This window comes from Trichoplax adhaerens, genomic scaffold (genome assembly GCF_000150275.1).
Source record: "Trichoplax adhaerens TRIADscaffold_3 genomic scaffold, whole genome shotgun sequence".
In the NCBI taxonomy this organism is placed as follows: Eukaryota; Metazoa; Placozoa; class Uniplacotomia; order Trichoplacea; family Trichoplacidae; genus Trichoplax; species Trichoplax adhaerens.
The window spans coordinates 7,191,146-7,210,798 of NW_002060945.1; the positions used below are offsets into that span (position 1 = coordinate 7,191,146).

General features: G+C 33.5%; 2 protein-coding genes across 2 annotated transcripts in view; both read right to left on the reverse strand.

Moving 5' to 3' along the window:
- Positions 1 to 1,696, reverse strand: part of TRIADDRAFT_54802 (uncharacterized protein) — a gene marked incomplete at both ends in the record, with an annotated part of 2,677 nt that extends 981 nt beyond the window's left edge. The window contains 4 exons of the mRNA XM_002111107.1: positions 182 to 205; positions 493 to 634; positions 838 to 1,001; positions 1,276 to 1,696. Coding sequence (XP_002111143.1) covers positions 182 to 205; positions 493 to 634; positions 838 to 1,001; positions 1,276 to 1,696 — 751 coding nt within the window. The remainder of the gene's footprint in view (positions 1 to 181; positions 206 to 492; positions 635 to 837; positions 1,002 to 1,275) is intronic.
- A 6,646-nt stretch (positions 1,697 to 8,342) lies between these two features.
- On the reverse strand, positions 8,343 to 10,711 carry TRIADDRAFT_22855 (uncharacterized protein; the record flags this gene model as incomplete). Its single annotated transcript, XM_002111108.1, has 9 exons — positions 8,343 to 8,910; positions 9,016 to 9,150; positions 9,261 to 9,333; positions 9,444 to 9,500; positions 9,603 to 9,658; positions 9,873 to 9,979; positions 10,095 to 10,239; positions 10,400 to 10,464; positions 10,568 to 10,711. Coding segments are annotated over 9 exons (1,350 nt in total), but the record flags the coding sequence as incomplete, so codon positions are not given.
- Between the last annotated feature and the right edge of the window lie 8,942 nt (positions 10,712 to 19,653).

The following is a 19,653-nucleotide window of genomic DNA, read 5'->3' on the forward strand; positions in this document are numbered from 1 at the left end:
TGAAATGAAATAGTAATATTAGAAGTAGTTACCAGTAATAAAATAAGAAAGAATTGTATTAAACTACTAAGACATAACTTACAGCCATAAGTAATTCGGATGATTAAGTTTCCCTTAAGTACAGTACATTCTCTTAAGTTTTGTAACTGATGATCGACGGATGATATTATAAGGTTTTTACCTTCTTTATCTTTTACTTCGCATTCTGAAATAGTAAAAGTTCTCGTTATTTCTTTATAGTAAATCACTATATATAGGTAGTCTGATGCTATATACATATTCGTATAACTTGTCATCTAAGGAAGATTTTAAAGTATTTCATCGAGTATGATACTGTATATGTATAATTGTATATAAACGGATAAAGTGTGTATGAAAACATGATGCATAATATAGGTATAAGTGTATAGGTATAGGTAAACTATTTGTATATTTTTAGCAGCATATTTCTAAATCATCTAAGTTATATCTGGACGTTTAACATTTGTATACCTCTCTTGCAGTTATTACAGACTACGCAGGTTTTAGTTGATTCGTCTTCTGTCCATCCTATCGGACACTTTCGGACACATTTACGTGAATTTAAGTGTATATAATATCCCTGAAGACAACGTTCAAAGCAGTGGCCTTCCATCTACAAGGGTTGGCATACAAAAGTATGATGATATAATTAGTGCTTCCATCGATTCTGTCATTAGAGGGCATTAACGCACAACGATAATTGCTCCGGATGTAACTAGTAGTTAAGCTATAATCAAACTGTTATTAACTTTAATTGATTAACTAAATAGATAAGAAACAGATATAAGGTATTACAGCTGATTTATCAGATTGTACCTCAAAAGTATCAATAGGGCATCCTGTCATACAAGTTCCATTGTAATTCTGATGCCTACATACATAGCAATCCTTTGCTGAAGGACCAGAACAACCACCCAAGCACTGAAAGTGGCAGCACTTTCCATTACTATCGCAGCCAGATTCACCACAGTTATCGCATACTATTTAATATAGATTAACAATTTAAATTTAGAAAGATATATAAAACAAAACCTGATTATAACACTGTATAATGATGCTACCACAATTAATGCTTGTATATATAAGGCCTTTTACTAGTATAATTACGTAAGACTAGCTCAATAATCCGTCGCTTATAGCTGACGATATGAACCTCTTCGCACACAGTCCTAGTATGTACCCACTAATTTACTGCAGTCCCTTGCTGCATACAGTAACTAAAAGATTATCTGGGTATTAACGTATGTAACTTACTAATTTGACAGTGTTCTGAATTCCAACAGTAGCCGTTGCATCTGCTAGGGCAAGAAGGACAATTTGCTCGTAAAGATTTAGCGATTACTTTATCCGGTGAATCATTTGTTCCCATTAAGCTTGACCATTTGATAGTGCTATGATAGCACATCTCGCGGTTCTGTTGGATTCGGACATTGCCACGTTGGATTCTAGTAAGAGATGGTAATGCCATATCGAGCAGTTGGTTGTTAAAGTAGAAAAGTAAAGTAAATCCATAAAAGAATTGATTGCCACGTATTACACGAAGATTTGGGAACATTAAACTCAATGAAGTTAATTGTTTTCCGGCTACTAAATTAAATACTAGAGATCCGGTAATCTCGCGTAATTCAGGATAAGTGGTTACATTGACCTCAGCTGGCGTGTTCATTCGATACATAATAATGAAAACTGATCCAATGTAAACTGTGCAACCTTTTAAAACATGGGCATCTCTGACAAATTTAAGCTGTAGACCATCGCCGGTAGGATCGTGGCAGGCTGTTTGAGAGAAAATAGCGTCAATACCATAAAGTCGCAGATTATATCTCTAATACAGTAGTGGTTTTGTTATAATTTGCAAGAGCTGTTACGTTATGCAATAGGATATCATACTTTAAAGTGTGTAGACAAATAAATAAATAAAATTTCATTAGGAATTGTAGACAACTAAATTCGTAATTGAAATAATACAAGGATGTACTATGCACTTATAAGCACGATAAAATAGGCATAAGGAAATAGGAATTTAATTTATACGATAGGGAAATAGAATCAGTCGATTGAATACTTAAGCGATAGGGTTCGGTAACTGCAAGGTAATTGAATCAAGAAGCCGAAAATGATGCTTTGAGCATACATTACAAAATATTGTTAATCTGTCATGTATATAACATATATATATGTCAGATACAGAATAATGTAGTAACTAACACCGTTTATTTTATGCTTACATGACAAAGTGAGATTATTCTTTCATTCAATAGACTACTACTTTACTGTTGGTCTATATCTAGAGAACATGTAGGGTGCATAGGAAAAAAATTAATACACAATAATCCTTGACTATTCAGCAGGCCTAAGAAAAATATATTATCGGATAAATTAATTGGTGGTCAAATTTTTGGCCTACTTTTTATTGTCAATAACTATAACTGATTTCTAATACTCGCCTTAGCAACTAGTTAATTTTTTCTTCGACCTATAATTGACCTTTTCAAGCTTATGATTGGTTAAAATACAGTAATGGCGCAATATTTTTATTACAAACTATACTGTAATTACACCGTACAGTCTGCTTGACGAGGATGATTTTATAGAAAAGAATTACTATACAATGAATACCTTACTATACAGTATGCTCGGTGTACACTGTACACTACAATACAGATAGTTTTAATAAACGTTTATGTATATTAATAATTTGGAATTAAGTGCTATAAATACTTGCTTTAAAAAATTATAATGATATATGCTGGAATTGAAAGAATAATTGTAAGAATTGTTTATGAGCCTCATTATTAACTTAGTCATTTTCTAAGAAATAAAATGTGAATAATTTTTAAAATATAATTGTTTTCATTTATGGAAGTAGTGCATTCCTGCCTGAAAATTTAAATATATATGAGAATAAATATATCTATAATTACGATAATTGATTTTAGCGGCTTTCAGTACTGAATAATTATTTTTCAAAGTGAAAGAAACTGAAATTAATTTTAATTTCCCTTGCTCTGCTATTCAGCATAATAGCTCAAATCACGAATTTTACTCTACTTGAACAGCTATAAGGTTTTACTGGTAATGCTATAATTCCTTCTAAGCATATTCTGATAGTTATTTTTATGTTAAAAATGTTGATCCAGTTGGAGAGCTAAAAAAGTCTAAAAATGCAGGTATAAAGTATCAATTTTAGTACCAAGTGTTACTACATTAATGTGGAACGTTCTTTCCTCAAGCAATCGATTAAAGGGCTGGAAAAAGGGATATGATGCATTTATATAACATACAGAGCAGCTAGAGAACATTGCAGAATGGAGTAGAACTTATCGGCTTAATATCACAGTAATAAAGTTTAACAAACTTTTCACATTAATTGTATGATGACTTTGGTAGACGGACTAAATAGAAATGCTTGTACTTTGTGTGCTAAATTGTAAGGTACATATATACGAAATGTTTCTTTCGTTGTATCACACAATGAACGTAATATTATATCTATCAATCGTAATATTTTAATCACAAAATAGAATGAGTGGTAGTTATATTTACTGTACTATACTTTATGGGTTTGGATAAAATCTTGATGATCTAATAGGAAGAAATTACGTTTTAAGACTAAGCTTATTACGTCATTGTATGTATATTAGCTTTAAAATGTTTCATTTTAAAATGAGTACTTTAACTGATCTGATTGCTTAGTGGATAGGATAAAGGCAAAAAATAGAAAAAAAATGAATATAGCAGGTAAGAAAAATTGTTAAAAAATTTTACGAAAGCTACTATTAGTCTATATTGGTCATGTAGATGGTTGCGATAATTTAAATTGCAAACATCAAGCGTATTAAGAGTAATGGTATCTTGATTATGTCGTTACCTTTTGTAGGTATTAGACAATCGACCGCTTGTAGATTAATATAGGCGATGGTAATGAGAGAAATTAATTTCGCGACTACTGGATACTTCATCTTCTTCCAGAGAGTAATTTGATTTTATTCAAAATTTTGATATACGAGTACTCGTACGTTGTACAGAAGAAATTCTTCAGTGCTAACTTTCGATCATCTGGATATACGATTCTGGAGTATATAAAAAAAAGAATATCGCTATGAAAATTGTTGCTGTTATGTAGTAATCCTAAATGACAGTAACAACTCTTGTAAGCATACAGGCTTACGTATACCTACGAGATGTTGTCTTAATCAGACATCAGATTTTAGGACTAATGGACTAATTTTCTATAAAAAAGTATGTAGAAGCAGGTTATAACATGTACAGTACTGTTCACTATCCAATTTATAATGCTTTATGACGTCGCCAGTACTTATCGTATTTATAACCTTTAATGAAAGTAAAATCAAATTCATATTCTTATTAAAAGTACCTAGCATGTCACTCTTTTATCCTACTGTAAATTACCATACTACCGTCAATACGATTTCAGGTCGTTGTTTTTTCTAGCAATTGCAAACAGTTGCAGCCATAATACTGTATGCTCGTTTTTTTCTACACTACAGCATGCAGAGTACAGTATGATATTTTTTACATCTCATCAGGTAAACGTACGACATTACTACGGGATCTGTCAAGAATTTGTTTATTCATTCTTAGGGGTCTTGGAAATCGCCGCCATGGTCCCTTTTGAACCTGTGATCTTATTTGTACACTTATGGATAGCATCTAGAAAAGATGGCTTAGTTGGCCCATTGTCGGGGGGCATTGGCTCTCTACAGTATCATCAATAAATTGAGCGTTTTGTCTCCAATATTGTTATCTTTTTGGCATAACGAGTAAATTCAAACAAACTATATTGCCCTATTGGTACGTCATAAACTAGCTAGTCATTCTATATTTTTCATTATTTTTGTAATGTAATAAGGTACTACTTTAGAAATACCCGTACTTCACCAAATTCACTATCGATACTGCTGTCTTGTCCTTTAGCGTTATCTTGTTAATAATTACTAGTAGAACTCCTGCTCATGATACTTGACGTTCTGTGCAGTGTGGAATATACTGTATAGATCAATACAGTATAGACTATCAACTTACAATTTTACCGATAGTTCTATTAAAGTATCAGAATTTTGAATAAGCACTGTAGCAAGATCTCCAAAAGCCAAACTATTTCCTTATCCAGAGCCTCTGGACTTCTGCGATCAAGGCATCTTCGTTACGACGAAAGGTCCCCCACCCCAAAACATTGGGCTTATGGGTCAAAATTATTTTCTAAATAGGTGTGAAGAATGATGCTGGCTGGTTGGTGAGCAGTAGAACAACAGCGATCTCTAAATTACCAATTCATTTACGACTTACAGAATGATAACATTAGAGTAAATTTGTAACCAAGACAATCTACTACGATACAGAACAGTGAAGTATCCCACGAACAAGTTGTACTAATGGATCACCAATTAAAAATTAGAGTTAACTTAAATCATCAAAAAGTAATTTCAATTCATTTGGCTGGAAATTATGCTATAATGGATTGTAATTGTCAATTTGCTAGTCGCACAGTATTTACAATAAGAGAAATATTTTTATGCGTCCAACTCACGTATCCGCAGATTTATAAAACTGTGCCTATTCGTTCAATTTCATCTCGACTCATTTTACGGTAGTACTCCATCAATTTCAGGCAGGACTAGGCTTGACATAAGGCCCCGCAGGTTTACGATGACTTCTTGCTATCCTTGGGTAGGGTATAAATGCTTAATCATATCATGCATTATGTATTCATAAACATATACTGTATACAGTATGCTGTGCGAGTGCAGCTAGTGAGCACTATACTGTATGTATGGAATAAATAAATAATAAAATTATATGTACATACACACGGTTCTGTACTGTACAGCAGAGGAATTAACCCTTTAAGAGAAAAAAAATTTCAAATTTTTTCATCACTCTAATTACGCAAAACATCAACTTTATTTTACTGTACTGTAGTGGAGGATGGGGGAAAATCCCAAAAGAATGTGCTGTTGGCTATCATGTTCAGTACAAGATAAGATAGTTCCAGATACTTACTTACCTGCACAGGACAAACATACAGTTTGTAAACCATATCTCAGACAGCTATTACACTCTTGTAAACAGGCCCGGATCCCCAACATTGCATTGGTTGAACACTTGAATTAGGATAGCGTTTTCTGCCCAATACTGAAACACGGAAATATTACAGCAACTCCTAAAATAGCGTTAGAGCAGTTATCACGGTACGAACTACCGTGAAGAAATAGCAATCTAAATTTGGTTAATATAATATAGTGATAATATATTACAACTAGTTACTTACAGTAGGAATTAATTAATTATTAAATGTGTTACAGTAAATTTAATGCTGTGCTGTAATGTGTACTGTACTGAAATGATTCTGTGAATGGACATATTGTAGTCCGACTGTGAAAAATTAGTTAGTAGATGTTCTCACCTAAGTATTTTTATAAGATGACTCGTGAATGTTAGCTGCTGTAGAAGGGTATATAAGCCCGTCAGATAGTTGAATAAAGCAGTTCTCAATTGTCTAGTTGAGTTTAACGTAGAATCAAAGGCGTCTAAATTCTTATGAGGTAGTTAAAGGATACTGAATCCCGGAGACTATAGTAATTTAGAGATTTGTTTTACGTTATCCTTGTCACGAAGCTGGTTTGTGACAGTAGTAAAAATAAATTGCACAGATTGAACTGAGATATTTGTACTGTACCAATTTTCTCTATTTTTAATTTAAGAGTTCATCACCAGTGCCCAGTGCGGTGTATAGAAAAAGGCAGGACTAAAGGTCAGTCTTAAAATAATTAATTAATTAATTAATTAATAATTTTGAAGAAATTAATAATTTATATCGAGATAAACTGCTATTATGCTTTTCTTTTTTACTTATAGCGCACCAAGACCAAGGAGGGCTCCTTTTTCTGCCTTCAATTTCCTATGCGAACAATAATATTGCACAACGTACAAGCAGATATTGCCACATGGAGCAGTGAAGCCGTAATAAGACCTTTTCACAATGTGATGGAACATCGAGGAATGTATTTCGTAAAATAACGTTAGCTGTGGCACGTATAAACTTCATATTGTCTGTTATCGTCTCATTTAACTGAACCTAACTTTCAAAAATTTAATTCACAATCTATAATTATACGCTAGAAACTGAAACGAGGGACTAAGATATTTCCGCGACTTTAGTTAATGTAATTTTTCCCTTATCTTGATATCTTTATAACTTCTTTAGTACAGATTTCTCTTCTAACCACAGCAATAAAATGAAATGCATTATTATGCGTAGTACTATAGTATACTAGCTTATCATGCCAGCTTTTGATCAAGGTGAAGTCAAGGGTGCACGTAAAAAGACAATTCTAGATAAAATGAATATTTGCTTGCTGTCATGTCAGCAGCACCTCGTATCAAGCAAAGTAAAATAAAGAAATAATATAGCATCCTTAATGTAATAATATTTATTTACGAATACTAATCTAAATTTATTATACGTACATGGCTAACCAAAGCTTTCGTATTAATTTAGGTTACAATTAAATCAAATAAGTAGATTATTAACATTACAGCAATTACGAATAACATTTCTATAGAATAAATTTGCTTATATTGTTAACCAACAACTACAATTCAAGTTAAGAATTTATTCCCGTTTACCCTATATCGCTAAGCACGTTATTGTATTCACAACGAGTTACCGGTACAATATATCAAGATAATAAAAACAATGATATATTGTGATTGCCAATTATTGCCATAGCAGAAGCAATAGGGTTCAGTTCACATATCATCAAATGCATATTTACAACTTGTATTATATACTATATACTCTAATATATTAGAAGAATATTGTAACAGATTAAAGAGCTCCATACAACGAATTAATTTTACTACCTATTTATAAGCTAAAGGAAATTGAAGATAGCAAAGAATCGAATAAAATAGACCAATAAATGATATTAGATTAAAAATCTTAAAATAAAAGTTATAGGGAGCAAACAAAGCCTCCGGCAGCTGAGGTACGTAGTAAAGTATTTGCAATCAATTACAGTAATGAATTAAAAATTTAGTTTATAATAATATATCCACGCCGGCAGTAATAACTTGGAGTGTTACAGTACACTAATTAAGAGAGCAATACATAAATACTATTTTCAGAAATTAGTTAAAAAATTTTTGTAACAAATAAGAGAAAAGCATTCAAATGCCTAGTGGAAACTAGGAAAATTTTATGCTAAAATTTTTAGCCCTTTTTATTAAATTAATGCAATGAAATCATAGATTTATTGCACTAGTTACGTAAGTAATCACATGGCTTACGTAGTGAACTATAACTTGCTCACACGAACATTTCTTGTACTACCAAATGTATGAGGTTTTTCACGCTCTCTTAGCGTATTATTCGTAACCACAACACACGGGGTAGATTTGCTAACTTCACGATTTTTGCCAAATTCTTGCCGCTGCAGTATAGTAGAATCACGGGATGCGGTAATAGTTTGAATAATAGAACCACTGCCATGCTGACTGTTTAAGACTTTCTTATTAAGTATTAAATTTTTACTGGAAATTTGATCGTTGCTGCTTTCACTGGTACTTTTTCTCGAGATACTACTGCTGCTACGGGTGGTACCTGATAAACTGTCATATCTTTCGTTATTAATCGAGTTCGCACTGTTAGCAGTGTCTCTAATTTCCAATCCTAGTGCAGCTGCTCGTTCTTTCTCCGCATTTCTTGTCTCATCTTTCATTGCAGCTTCAGCGCACTCCTCTGAGTGATAATAGGATATTTCTTGAAAGGATTCTGGCAAGTCGGGAAGTAACAAGGCGATAATTTCTCGAAATCTTGGTCTTAACTTTGGCTGAAACTGCGTACACGCAACCATGAGGCGGTACCTAAGATAGTTAAAATATAATATTATGGACATTTGCTAAGATAAGAAAGGCAACGAGGATAGACATTAAAAATATATATAAAGCATTAAAATATAGATCATTTACAATTTGTCAGAGCAATAAGGTGGTCTTTCTAAGCCTCCACCATCTAAAACGTATTTTAAAACATCCTCATTCGACTTTCCGGGATACGGTTGTTCGGAAAGAGTAGCAATTTCCCAAAGTACTACGCCATAGGACCTTTAAAATTTTAATAGTAAAAGGCTAAATTAAAATTACGCCCGTATATTAGACCAAATATTTAATGTCTAACCACAGTTTGTAACAAAGAATATTTTGATGCATCTTACCATACATCTGTTGCTGATGTAAAAACACCGTCTCGTAAGGATTCTGGTGGCATCCAACGAACAGGCAACATTCCTATATTCAAGTTATAATTCGCATTAATACTTTTAAATGTTATATAACTGATTCTATTGACGGTTTGTAAGGATACAATCGTAATAAAATAAGGACTCGTATTTTCATACCCTTTCCACCTTTACGGTAATAGTCACTGGCGTAAACGTCGCGTGTCATGCCAAAATCTGAGAGGCACGAAATGTTGAAATTTAAAATTAAGAAATTTTTTTACGTTATTAATAAACTCTTTAAGTATTTTAATTCAAACAATTAAGCAGTGTTCTTACCTCCGATCTTTACGATAAAATCTCCGGAAACCATGCAATTACGCGCCGCTAAGTCTCTAATTAATACATAAGTAGTAAACTGGATATAAATTGCATAAATGACGATAACTACATAATATTTACTATTAATATTTCAAAACTGATGCTAAAACGTAGCGACTTATAGTTGATTTCGTTTTAAAATAATAACAGAATATCAAGCCCTTACAAAGAATTCGTTCCTAGAAATAGATTAATTTTATACAAATTTGAAAACTACGCGCAACCAACCTGTGTACAAATTTTTTATCACTTAGATACAACATTCCATCGGCTATTTCGGCCGCCATTTTATGAAATTGTACATCGGAAGGTCGGTTAGGATTGGGTTTCAAGTACTATACATTTTCAAAGGTCGTATAAATTGGAATAATTTTAACTCAAAATTCTTTATAAAATCTCATTAGATAATTTAATATATGATTATACGTATACATGTATATTGCTGCCTACATAATCTGGGCTATCAGCATCTTCTCGAAGCGATCTTAAATGATTTTTTAAATCGCCGTTAGCCATTAACTCCATAATAACTAAAGGTGGAAGTCCTTGCGAAACGATTCCAAGCAATCGGACCACATGATTACAATCAAATTGCCTACGATTATCCCAACATAGGACCAAAATTTAGTAAGTAGAGGAGCAATAATGTAATTATAGCATTTATGCATAGTATTTACGGATATGTGTGTATTCGTATTATATTATATCGCACTAATTAATAATTTGCAAATGTAATAGAAGGTGTGAAATATTACTTCATAATACAAGCTTCATTTAGAAACTCCTGGCGCTCTCGGAAACTAGCTTTCTCGTTCACCGTCTACGATAAAAATGAAATAATCAATTACTATGATAATCATTTCTGACTGGTAAAATGGACTTTGTATGGTTAATATGGTTATCGATTGGTATACTTAACTGACCTTTACAGCTACTTTTGTTTTTAGTTCTCCATAAATAATATCAGCAGCTTCACCAAGATATACCATACCGAACGCACCTTTACCTAATTCCTTCAATAGCGCTATTTTTTCACGTTCAAACTCCCAATCATCAGGAATATAAACTATAATAGTTACAATAGATAAGCATTAGTGATATGAAATAAATAGTAATCATTCCGATAGGTTCATATGAAATTATCTCTTGTTACTTTTTATTAACTTAATGAATGAAAATATATATACAGTACGTATAGAAAACAATCTTACCATCTGCAGCATTCATATAATCGGGGTTGATTGATTCTATAAATTCTTTGTGCTTTTGCTTAAATCTGAGTAAATATTGCCAAGTTAATGAAGAGTTTTAGTATAGTTCATAAGGCAATAGTCTAATTTACCGTCTTCTTAGGTAGTACCATATCCCTCCACCGGCAGTTAGGATAACAAAAACTGCAGCACTAACAATAGAGGCTACGGTAATGACCTGAGCTCGAGCTTCGAGTAATAAAGGAAGAGATTTAATTTTCCAATAAAGACATATGAAATATATAGTAATGCAGTAGGGTACCGTTACATCATAAACTCATCATATACCTTACAGAAACTGCTTAGAATTTAGTCATTACTAAAATTTATTGTTTAGAGTAGAAAGTAATCAGTTGCGACATCACATTTTACCTTCTATATTTATAAACTCCACTGAAATATTACCAGCCCAGGAACTGTTTCCAGCCAAAGATGTTGCTTTTACGTCAAAAATGTAAAAACCATATCTACCTAACCCAATTTCATGACCGATTCCTTCACTATAATTTGCGGCATCTACACATCTGGATTCCATCTAAAGAGAGAATTATACGACGGTTTGTATACATGATCGCAAGTTTGTGATATTACAAAAATCAATATACTGTATACTGTACTACTAATTAAGCAAATCAAATATATAGTAAACAAGATAAATGCTGATACCTTATCGTATTTCAAGCCCCCGAGATACCGAACTTCATCCTCATAGCGAGTAATTCTAATCTCATACGCTAATATATGCCCACCATTTGGATTCACAGGTGTACTCCAATTCATTACTACGTCATAGCTGTTGGGAACTTTTACCACACTTACATTTTCAATTTGATCTCTTTTCACTAGAATCGTATGTAATCAATTTCATCAATGAAATATATGCTATACCCTACATGACAAACTACAGACTGAATATATACTTACCATCAGGTAAGGTCCTGATATTATATAAATCGTAAGCGGAATCATCACGAATAGAAGGACATTTGCTATTGCATGGAATTATCTATACGTAGAAAAGGTATATGGTTCCAATTATCATCTCATAATACACTGTATTTCTGTCGTCAACTAAGTCGAAGTTGATATCGGACATTACACACGAAATTTTACATAAAGAGTTAAAATTTCAACTTACCGTTACACTATATTTAGTAAAAGACTTTAAATTGTCCAACGTAATGTATGTATCACGAATTTGTTTAACTATAATAGGAGCAGGAGTCGCCTTAGGTGTTGATGTCGTTTGAACGGTAGACCTACTCATAGAAACGGTAGTAAGTTCTGTTGTTGCTATGGTAGTTGGCATTGTAGTAGCTTTCGTGGTAGGTCTTGCAGTTGTCGCTATTCAAGAAAGAATTTTTTAACAGAAAATATACCCATTAAAATGTACTTGGGGATATATTAAATCATGGCCAAAATGCAGAAAATAGGTAACAATAATACAATCATATCGAACATGATTAGCATACCAGTTGTTGGAGTCGGGGTTGTTACATTCGCAGTCGATACCGTAGTAGGTGCTGCCGTTTTTTTATAGAAAAAGAGTTGAGTAAGATATTCATAAAAATTTTGATTTTCACTTTGGATATCTTTAGCTTCAGATTGACTTAATGTTGGTACAGCAGTAGCTAAACACGGACAACTATCGTTTACAGCCACTGGAGGTGTAGGTGTTGCATCAACGATAGGTTTAATTACAAGGTTCGGGATGACAGTACCGCTAGCAGTGCAAACTTCTGTTGGCAAAATTTCTCTCTCTATACGCTGCTGGTACAATATTTTGTAAGTTAAGTTGAGACCATTAGGAGAAGACGGAGGATCCCAAGAGATTCGAAAGGATGACGGCGAAAGGTTGATGTATTCTATATTTCTTATTTCCGTGGGTTCTGTAGGCAAATGATAATTTAAATATCTTAGGGAAAATATATACCATAACGGATAGATTGTTAATGTACTTAGAACTTGCCATAGTTATAAGTAGAATAATTTTAGATCAACAGTTAGATAGCATGTTAGAATTGGGCAATTCCATAATTTACTAACAAATACATAGTTTACACGTACTAGCAATTAGCAATTCCTTTTACATGACAAAAAACAAAGAGCTCATAGAGTGTGTAATCTTGGTTACACGCTATACACGTATAAAGTGGCAAGCGAACTACCATAATTAGAATCTTCCTTTGCAGCAAGTAAAGTGCATATATTACTACAACATCGTGTAGTGAGATTAATTTCAAGACTGGCGTAAGAAACCATTTGGTACGCTAAATGGGTATATTATTAGTACAGTATACCATACTTACGCACGTCAGGCGATACGTAATATTTAATATCACTTATAGCTCCAACGCGGCTGATGGTTAAGGTTTTAACGTATACAGCGTATATCGTATTCGGCTTTAAATTTTTGATCTCAGTTTTGTTTTCTTCAGCGTCGACAATGATCTCTTGCCATCTATAAATTGCATAATATAATGGAATAATAAAAACAAAGTACGACAATAAGAACACCAGCCAGTCATAAAACTGTTGATTATAATAATATTCTTATATTCAAGGTAAATTTGTCCGACATGTAAAAATTTAATAATTCGAGAGTAGTTACTATAATCTTAGCATACACTTTAACTCCGCACGCGTCAACACCATCATAAACGGTCACGTTGAGGTTAGTCCTGAATGAGAGTAATTTGAAATCCTGCGTGAGTACATCGACACTAAAATAGCAAGTACTCCAATTAAAGGGTTTTCAAATTTGTACATTATTACTTACGTAGGCCGATAGTATACGATGTAGTTTACTAGCTTATTAGATCCTCCAAGTAGAAGGGTATCGATCAGCACCCACTCCACTTTTAAACTAATTTTGCGGTAGCTATATCGTACCACAGGTTGAAATGTTGTAATATTAATCGGAAGAATGGTGCCTAATGCAACAACCATTAAAGAAAATTGTAAGATTTTAAGCATACTCAGTAGGCAGTTATAGAATTTTGATCAATTAACACGGTATTAATGACCAAATAACATAAAAAAATGCTATGATTTATGCGGTGTTTGACTTCCTTTACAAAAGTAGAAATGTTGATATCTGAAACCGTTACGAAAGACTGAGATACCCACATTGAATTTGATCTCCATTGGTTTGTTCTGGGATATCTAATGGCGACGTATTATTTTCTTGCCCGATTTCTTTGGCTAGTCTAACAATAAGGTTATGGCATAAGCGTGGGTTGAAATGGAAGAATAACTTCCCTCTCTTGACTTTTAGTTTATCTTCCGTTTTCGGTTGCCATAAATTTTCTAAATTCCGGTTGTCAAGCATAACAATAGCGTAGCTATGGAATATAAAGGTTATCATATAAATCGTTATCCATTTCTCGATTATTATTTTTCTACTGTTGTATTTAGTTTACGATACAGTATTGGGCAAGTAACCCTAAACATATAATTTTCACCGGTGAAACGAATTCAATACGATATCACTATGGCGGCGAAGTGAGTGTAATTTGTAAATGCATTTGCAGTCGAGCGAATTTTAGTTTACTTTCTTATCACTTATCATTCACACTGGATGTAGCTTAATTACTGTTACATATATGCTATAGTAATGAAATAAGAAAACAATGTTTGGCGTACCCATTTCCTTCCTTATCGGTTCTGGCTAGTTGATTACCATGAATAATTTTTAGATTCTTTAAGAACTCTAAACTGACGATAGAAGGTGTGCTAGATATCTCCAAGTAACCTTCGATCTCTTCCACGTTGCTAAGAGCATCTTCCAATTCTTTCACAATATTTCCAGCTATCAATATGACAGTGTATCAATACAATATGGTTAAGAAACGGATTACAAACTGTTCAACCTTAATGTATCATGCGCACATATCATAAATTGTTATAGCAAGCACATATTTAAGCTTACAGCCATAAGTTATCCGAATGATCAGGTTGCCCTTTAATACCGTACAGCGTTTCAGATTTTGTAACCGATGATCGATTGACGATATAACAATGTTTTGGCCTTCATTATTCTTCATATCACATTCTAGTTATAATAATATTTCCTGGTTAATAGGAGAAGCCTTACGACACTTTTTGCTTAATATTAAATCTCGCTATAGCATGCTAATAATTTTAAAATTGTTTTTACTTTAAATCGGGCTATGATTAATATAAACATACTGTACCTCTTTTACATCCATCACAAACAATGCACTCTTTGGTCGCTTCAAACTCTATCCATCCTTTAGGACAACTTCTTATACAGCTAAGTTTATGACGATATGATCCTGCTGGACAATGCCTCACACAGTGTCCTTCCACCTATACAATAATATGATTTGGAGAATAGCACAAATTTAAGGTTTTGGTACTCAATTTTTGTGTTTAGGTATGATTTATTATAACTAACTAGAACTTCAGTCGACTAAAAGAGGTTTACATAAATAATGCATAGTTTATAAATTACTATGATATAGAATAAGTTGCATCTGTATGCTTGGTATTGATACTGAATGTAATCAAGAATAAAAGTTATCACAGATGATATTAGTTCATAGAAACCGTAATTATTTTTCTCATTATTTAAAATTATTTTCTATCGCAATCGTTACCTCATAAGTGCCAAAAGGACATCCTGTCATGCAAGTACCATTATAATTTTGGTGTTTACATACGTAGCAATTACTGGCTTGCGGACCAAAACATCCACCCAAACACTCAGCATGACAGCACTTGCCATTGCTATCGCAACCAGATTCACCGCAACTATCGCAAACTATCGAATAAACCAACATTAGGATCAGTAAATTATGAATAAGTAGCAATTACAATGTATCAGATTAGCTAATACCTTCTAAGGAGATGCTAGGGTACAAGTACACTACGCTGTTATTTAATTGAGAATTTACTGTGTGTCTGTCAAGACTACACGAAAGGTCGAAAGCAATATTGAATTTATTTATTGTTATACAGATCAAGATACTCTAAAATAAAAAACTGGCTGTAGTGAGTATAATATAAAGTAAAAAAGTACATAGACAGTACACAAAGTATCATGAGCAAGGGAGGGGCTCTACAGTAGTAAATGTAATTTATTAATCAATCAACATACTGATTTGGCATTTCTGTGCATTCCAACAATAACCATTGCATTTAGCTGGACAAGTTGGGCAATTAGTCGGTAAAGTTTTTGTGATGACTCTATCAGGTGCATAACTTGATCCCATAACACTTGACCATTTAATAGTATTATAGTAGCACATATTCTGATTGTACTGGATTCTGACTTTACCGCGTTCGATTTTGGTGAGTGAAGGTAATGACATGTCTAGCAATTGCCGATCATAATAAAGAAGCAAAGTAAAGCCATAAAAGAATTGATTGCCACGGATTACTCGTAAATTTGGAAACATAAAACCAAGGGAGGTTGGATATTTGCCAGCTACTAAACCCATTACTAGAGATCCAGTAATTTCCCGTAAATCAGGGAATATTGAAGAATTGATTTGTGCTTGTGTATTCATTCGATAGTTGGCAAAAAAAATTGATCCAACGTAGACCGTACAACCTCTTAAGATAGGAGCATCAACGATTTGTTTAATAATTAGTCCCTCGCCGGAAGGTTCATAACATACTACAAGAGAATAATAATAAATAAACTGAGTAAAGCCAGATCACTCCGTACTAAAGTGTAAAGTGAAGACAGAAGACCATTATCAATCAAGTTCTAAAGTGTTTATGAAACGATTAACTATTACATGCCACCTACCGGTATATCATTACACACAAAAACAATAATAGAAAATATCTACAAATCAATCAATGCCGCAATATGCATAAAGTCTGATAAAGGTCCTTGGAATACTGTAGTTGAAATCAGTTTAATTCTGAATAAGTTCATAAAATATTTCACATAGACATTTATTGTTAATCTAAGTCACCACGGTGCACTGTGTTATGTACAGGATAGATGAATGAACATAGATGGTATTACGCGTATTATGGTATCACGTGCGGAAAGTTGATTTCCTGTATCTTCGTCTTACCTTTGCTAGGTAGCTGACAATCAACCAAACCAATAGAACATATCAACCCAAGCGAAAGAAGCATCATGATATCTACGGTGATAAACTTCATTCTGGCCATGATGAAGCTATTCTTCAAGAGGCAAACCAATTACCGTTTACCCACTTCGAGAGCTTTTTAGGGATACTGTCATTCACTAATTGGGTAATTACCACATGTAGTGTTGATAGGAAAAGCAAAAAGTCCTTCGAAGCTAAAACTAGTCAGAAAATCACGTCAATCGATTAGTCACATACGTTACGAGTGTTAATAAAAAGCACAAATAGGTACAGTTTAGCAGGTTATTTTTGTCCATTTTGTCCTTTTATTGCTCTTGGCTTTTTCTATTTAATTAATTCAATTAAATAAATGAAGAATTGACGTAATGGACATATCGTCCATCGCAGTGGTGTAAATGGTGTGCTAGCAAAAGTAAATATGAAGAGTGTCAATTTCTGACTTTTGGTTATAGTAAAAATGGCTTTGTAAAATTGGAAATGATACAGTCCACTATCATTTTAAGCGGAGTTGAGTGTTACTGATCTCCAAAATAGTGATCAATCCTGTACATTAATACAGACGAATGACCAAAGCAGGGTGCGTTTAGGTATTTTCGAAGCTATTTACAGTTGGTGTTGACGCGTTTCCATACAGTACAATGTACTGTATTGGACAATACTACAGTACTGTGCTTTACAATATTCGGAGTCACTAAGTACTGTACTGTACTGTCGAGTTTGAATCGGGTTGTTTCAAACAGTTACCACAGCAGTCCATCAGCGCTGTGCCAAGCCGTGCATCTCAACCTTTACAGAGCAGTACTGTACTGTAGGTTTCCAGTCAGTGATAGGCAAGCCTCTAGTTTGTAGATTACAGTATACCAGTTCGAGAGAGATGACAACTAATTTTGGAAATGCTGTTTTTACTGAGCGTAACTGCAGTTTAGAGAGTTCTAAAACGTTCTTAAAAGACTGTTTTTACACTGATTGTATAAAATCTAAGCAAGTAATAAATGTACGTGCACCGCACTACACTACACTACTACATCGCAATTTATCTCAATTGACGAAATGTCGAAGAATGATCGATCGTTTGCCGTAATCGTGGTATTAATCAGTAGAGTTAATAAGGACACTGTTATGTTCATATAGTTCTATTCATATACAGCAATAAACCGTAAAAATACGTTTTTAGAGAATGCAGACTAGGCTAGCAATCGAATCTAACTGTTTATTACAGAGGTGCTTGCGCGAATGTTAACGCATACGTAAATGTGAAAAGTATGATCCTAAGTTAGTAATACATTAAGTAGTGTGCTGTATTGCTATATACTTTGTACTATAATCCTAAACAGGTCTTGATCTTTTCTAAATTGGCCAAAGTAAAACGAAGTATCATAAAGAGTTCATATCAAGACTGATCGTCTGTCCTGACGAGCAGTTACGCGGAATATTTATATTTCTTGCTATCTGTTATTAAACATGGCAGTAGATTAACCGATTAAATGCTTTTGCTAATAATTAATTATACATCATTATGATTATACATGTCGTAACGTGCGTACAAGGTACTAAATGTAAAACCCAGACGATCAGTATCAACGGTTTTTGTTAATAAACCTTTTGACGTTTTCACTGAAAAAATATCCAGTATAGCGGTGTAATGTGCTTAATCATCATCAATTACTGTTGTCGACGAGTCATTCTAGTGCAATACGTAGAGATATAGAATATAATACTATATAATAAGATGAAATTTGATATGTACAATGCACTGTACTGTACTTCTACTCGTGCAGTACTGTATGTTTCGCGTTTATGACCTTACATGTAGCAAGCGCGCCTGGAAAAGTTGTAATTATTGGAAATATTTAGGACCGAATATGTACATTATTTACTTCTATTGGTACACATATTACAGTATACAGTATTGTGAAGGAGTACACAACTAAAATTCTTCATTTTTAGTTGTCGTGAGTCGTGTCCAGCGGGGACCGGAGACGCGTATTACATATACAGCAGATGCGTACAGTATAGCAATAATTAACAAATACTGTAAACTATGCCGTACTGAGTGTTGTGGTCTACACCCAAGACTTTTCAAGTATTGTATCAGGGATTGTATCGTATCGTCCAGTATTCGCATACCGGAGACTTCTATTGTACTACAAATTTCTACCACGTATGGAACTCGTAGCTACCTTAGACTGGCACTCATAGCAACAAAAAAGTCGAATGTAGGATCAATTTAGTCTTTCTAAAATTGATACAGTCTATTCGGAAAGAGTGACATAAGCGCCAAGATCCTGTAAGAAAATGATTGACGTAAAAGTAGTCCAACATTTAGAGTATACAGTACTGTACAGTACTATCGAAGTTTGTCTCAATATCATCCTTATTTTCATTGCTGTACTGTACGTAGTGTAGTTTGAAGAAGAAATCTGTGCTTACTGAGTACAGTTATTACGGAATTGGGATCAACATTGCAATATTTCATAGCTTCACTGGTGAAAAGCGTCCTATCTGAGGATCTATTTTATCCATGAATGCACTACTTTATTTATTAATAGTTACAGTATGATCGACTAAAGTTATTAGTCCGTCTATAGAACTTACGTTCATGGGATTCCCTTATTTTTTTGCTTTAAGAATTTGATTTCGTTCTTGAGCAATCAACACATCAAC